The 4,726-nt window shown below is 37.8% G+C and overlaps 1 protein-coding gene across 1 annotated transcript; it reads right to left on the bottom strand.

The window, feature by feature from the left end:
- Positions 1 to 3,001: 3,001 nt before the first annotated feature.
- Positions 3,002 to 4,487, bottom strand: LOC111409853 (galactinol synthase 2-like). The gene is made up of 3 exons (XM_023039936.1): positions 4,062 to 4,487; positions 3,641 to 3,961; positions 3,002 to 3,550 (listed from the first exon to the last, which is right to left on the bottom strand). The coding sequence occupies exons 1-3, from the start codon at positions 4,386 to 4,388 to the stop codon at positions 3,221 to 3,223; spliced, it is 978 nt and encodes a 325-aa protein (XP_022895704.1). The 5' UTR covers positions 4,389 to 4,487; the 3' UTR covers positions 3,002 to 3,220.
- Between the last annotated feature and the right edge of the window lie 239 nt (positions 4,488 to 4,726).

Raw genomic sequence — 4,726 nt, 5'->3', positions numbered from 1 at the left:
TCATTTTCAATGCAAAATAGAGCTAATCAAAGGCACTCTAACACAAAGAGGCAACCAGCAAATTGCATTAGTGTCTCCTCATTTATAGTCAAGAAGAGGGAAACGTGTACATATAGTGATTTAAGCCCCCGTTTGGCCCCCATTTTGTGAAAATGAAAATGGGAGAAATAGTGTTTTTTTGAAAAAAGAGTGGTTGAAAAAGAAAGAAATTTTTTCAATTTACGTGTAATGTTATTTTATGGAAGATTATGTAGTTGAAAATAGGATAGAGGAAAATAAAATGTAATGGAATGAAAATTAATAGGGGTCAAATGAGGGACTTAATTCCATTTTGCTTTACCAAAAAAATTGTTCGACAATTTTTTTTTTTTTAATTAGATACAATGTAGAGTGGTAAAAAATGTGAAATTTGTGTAGGAGATAAGCAGTAGCGGAAGGAGGGTGCGGCATGTTGGGTCACATGACCCACCAATTTTTTGAATTCTCCATTTTATTTTATTTTTGGTGAAAATCATATAGAAGGATAAAATTCCATATATTTGGCCATTGCCTTCTAGTTCAGTTTCGACGATCAAACGTTGGCGGTTGTCACTTGTTTTTAGTAACAATGGTGAGGATTCTGCAATTGTTAAAGAAGCTTTTGTGATATATTTTTATCAAAGTTCGGAGATAGCTATGATATTGAAAAGCTTAATGTTATTGTTCATTCGGCTAATGACGAGATAATTTGGATTATAGAAGTTCTGGATTTGTTTCTATTTTAGGTTTTCTTAAAATTTTGTTAGGAAATGTAGTTTCAACTTGGAAAGGACGAGAGCTATTCAGTGTTGGTGGTCGAAAGAGACAAGCATTCCATTATAGGGAAAATCACAATTGAGGTAAAATAGAAAAATCAAATTAATAGTTTGGAGGAAATGAAAAAATGATTGGAGTATTAAAAAGACTGATATTGGGCATTATTTCTTATGTTGTTCAGAGAATCTTTGAACAAATTTTATTTTCTTTGTGTTGTCGAGTCTTTCTCATTTTCTAGCGAACTTTTGATTTTGCATAGCTCAATTAACTTTGACAGCATATGATTTGATAGGGAGCTTTCACAATTTAATGAACACTATGTTAAAACACAGCTAAGGATAGGTAAAAGAACCATGCTGGAAGTACAAAATGATGCCCATAGCCGCCCCTCTAATAGGGGGCTGACACTTGACCATGTTGTACATGGTTTTGTACAAATAGAATAATCCTAGGCAAAAATAGATAAAAATGTTCAATGGACTAAAAAAAATTGCACCTAGTGCATGAGCATAGGTACAAGCAAGGTTATTGTTATTTTCTTGGAAGATGGAATGACATTCTGCTTGGCTATTCCATTCTTTTATCCATATCTAGAGATTATATATGCAGTCCCATAACATTTAATATTAGGTAATCGATAGGTCGACTACAGTCTTTAATAATTTCAAAATTTTATTTTCTTTGACCAAAATTCAAAATGATATAGAAAATGAGTTTGGATTCCATTTATAATGTGTTTTTATTATCTCCGATTTATGTTTATGAATGATTTTTGAATTTTGTACATTGAATTATGTCATATTGATTTGAAACGTGTTTGAAATGATTTATGTTGTATGAATGGTTTTTGAATTGTGTGTATAGAATAAATTTGGAATGACTGGGTTGCATTTCTGGGAAGATGAATTGCTCATCAATATAACAGATCCTGTTTAGCACAAGGACAATCTCACTCTGTGGGATGCAATTCTTTCTTTTTATGTTCCATTTACTAACTTCTCCACCTTGGGAAGTTGTTCATTTAACAGAGAAAACTTGGGAGAATGATTCTTCATCTAGCTCTTTACTAATTAATGCATCATGTTGTGAATCGAGCGTTTGTTTTTGTTCGAACAATTAAGAGCAATGAAGAGCGATATATGACACAATATATTTAAGTACAATTTTGGAAGAATGCCATCTGCAAATATTTTATGGCTACCGATCTTTGACATATTATTAGTATGATATGTAAATCTAATACGAAGCACAAGCATGGACTCGTAAGCACGCATAAGGGCTTAAATCCTTGAATCTGTAATGTCACAACACATTATACAAGGAACTACTGAACTCAATTACTTGCTGCAGTTACTCTTCAATTTTCCGTTGAGGTTTATGTTATAGAGGTACTCAAATTGTGGATTTCGTTGTAAACCAAGTTCAAGTATTAAAAAGAATTATTTGGTAAACAACAATATGATACAGTAGTAGGGATGTCAAATTGGACAAGTGGCTCGAGCTCGTCATTGAGCAGGGGGCTCAATCCCACCAGTCAAGTCGAGCCGAGCCGAGCCTGCTAGTGGCTCGTGGGCCATCTGCCCACCAGCCAAAGTTCACGAGCCCCCAAACGCGTGGGCTCGTCAAAAAATGAGCAAAAATAAATAATAAAAAATAAAAAAAAATAATTAAATTAAAATTAAAAATCAAGAGCTCACGAAGTGGTCGTGGATTCAGCTCGGCTCGCAGCTCACCCCCGAGCAACAAGCCGAGCGCTCAGCTCGTTTCTCACAAACCTCGAGCTTGCCCCCCCCCCCCCCCCCCCCCCCATGAGTTGGAGCCGAGCTCGTGAGTTAAGCTCGGCTCGGCTCATTACCATCTTTAGTAGGAGCAAGAAATCCAACTTTGCTTGAAACTGCCACGTAAAGGGTTCGAATTCTGAAATATGAATTTTGCTTTTGGGTAAGTGCAAGTGTACAAGCAGTCTTCCACCCTATACTCTTGGAGGCATAACCTGCAATTTACCTCCCTCATAATGCTACAGGACAGGAGTGGTGGGGAACCCTAAGATTGGGGTTCAACCTCCTTTTTTTTTTTTTTTTTTTTTTAATGATATAGTGGTGGAACAGGTTGGATTTAATTAACAAAGGGAAGAACTAATGTTGTGCGAAACAAGGAATGGCAAATTATAGATTTGGTACAATCGGACATTTTTGAAGCTTAAAACAGTTTTAATGAACATATATAGTAACATTAACATTATGTAATACATATGTTCTTTAAATGTTTACAAAGCCATCATCCAGGCTATCAAGAACCTTAAGAAATTGTTACCCTTAAAAAAAAAAACAGGGAAATATATAAGAAATTCGTCCTCTGCTTCTGGAGGACCAGCTTCATATAAAACTCGAGCCGATCAAACTACTCTGTGACCAAGATGACCGAGCTAGGCGGCCGAAGGGGCAGAGATGTAACGAACAACGCCAGCTTCTCTACGCCCAGACATAGTATTAGCGCCCGGATCCGCATTGTAATCCAATGTCTCATCGTCATAAATGTCCTTCCACTTGTTGACTAGCATCTTGATGTCTTCTCTGTCCATGTTTTCTTCTTCGCCAGTATACCTCCATGGCTTGGAGCCTGCAGCACAGTAGTGGACCACCTTAACTTCATCGAGCTTCACGTTCTCGGGATGGCGCCACAGCATTGCCAAAACCAAGTTGTAATTATTGGGAATTGGCTTGTAAATATCCCTGAAGAACATGTTCAAGAAATCCTGCAAATGTGACATTTAGTACACTTCAAATTTCATTTCATACAACTACTTGTCATAGAATTTTCTGATTAAATGACTGTGTTGTTTTACCTGCTCAGCAAATGAAGTCGGAGTTGTGATTTTGAGTTTGTGCAAGAGATCATGGTAGGTGGGGAGGCTTGGTTCAAAGACAAACATCCCAGCATTGAAATAGAGAGGAGGATTAGGACCCAATTCTTGAGGCCAATGGACCTTATCCGGGCACTGTTGGCAATACCCAATCTTGAATTGTGGGGTGTGACTCCATGTCTTCTCACAAAAACAGTCCATCACAGCATAGAAATACTCATTTGGCAAATCAAAGAGGTGATCTATGTTGTCAAAAACCTGTATGTCTCCATCCAAGTATATCATCTTGCTGTACTCCACAAACTGCATTAAGAAACAAATTCAATTGAGCATAACATCATACGTTTTCTGTGCATGCATTATATATAATCATTTGATTCTTGAAAATATGCAGGATTATTACCTCCCAAATCCGAAGCTTGGAGTAGTTGATGACATAATACGCCATGGCGAACTGGGTCTGGTTCTCAGGAGGATAAACCGGTTCAATATCACGCACTATGCATCCCTGGTTAACCAATATGCTGCGGTGCTCCTCTGGGACGTCCGGCAGAACAGCCACCACAAGTGGGTACGCAGCGTTCACTTTCCTCAATCCCTTTGCCAAGCCCACGACTCCTTTCACATAGTCGCCGTCGCCTGCCAAGAAAGTGACATAGGCTCGGCTAGACAAACTGGCGGCCTTAACTAGACCACGGGATGCTGCATCTGCATGGTTATTGGGAGCCATTTTTGGCGTTAAAAACTAAGAGAGTAAACAAGTTTGCAGTGAAAGTATTGGAAATTTAGAGAGGATGATAGGTATGATCAGTTTTGCTGATTGTTGGTAAGGTGTGGCTACGTTTATATAGAAAGTTGGCGATGATTTAAAAGAATTAAAAAAAAAAAATACTAGATAAAATGATAGGTTGCCACGTGGATGAATCCAATGAGGGCGAGTATTTAAGAGGTGTGAATTAGGAAGAAACGTCGTCGTACGATGAGATTGTTGGGCGGTGCATCTAAAACATGCCACGATATTTCCAGACAAAATTTTCCGTGTTGGACAGTTTTATCCTTTCAGATGAA

Source organism: Olea europaea, chromosome 15 (genome assembly GCF_002742605.1).
Source record: "Olea europaea var. sylvestris chromosome 15, O_europaea_v1, whole genome shotgun sequence".
Lineage (NCBI taxonomy): Eukaryota > Viridiplantae > Streptophyta > Magnoliopsida > Lamiales > Oleaceae > Olea > Olea europaea.
This window is presented reverse-complemented; position numbering and strand designations above follow the sequence as displayed.

Bases quoted from the DNA above. Each gene is read 5' to 3' on its own strand.
- LOC111409853 (XM_023039936.1), bottom strand. From the start codon at position 4,388: ATGGCTCCCAATAACCATGCAGATGCAGCATCCCGTGGTCTAGTTAAG. The intron at 3,962-4,061 runs GTAATAATCCTG...TTCTTAATGCAG, and splicing joins CCAAGCTTCGGATTTGGGAG to TTTGTGGAGTACAGCAAGAT. The intron at 3,551-3,640 runs GTAAAACAACAC...TCACATTTGCAG, and splicing joins CGACTTCATTTGCTGAGCAG to GATTTCTTGAACATGTTCTT.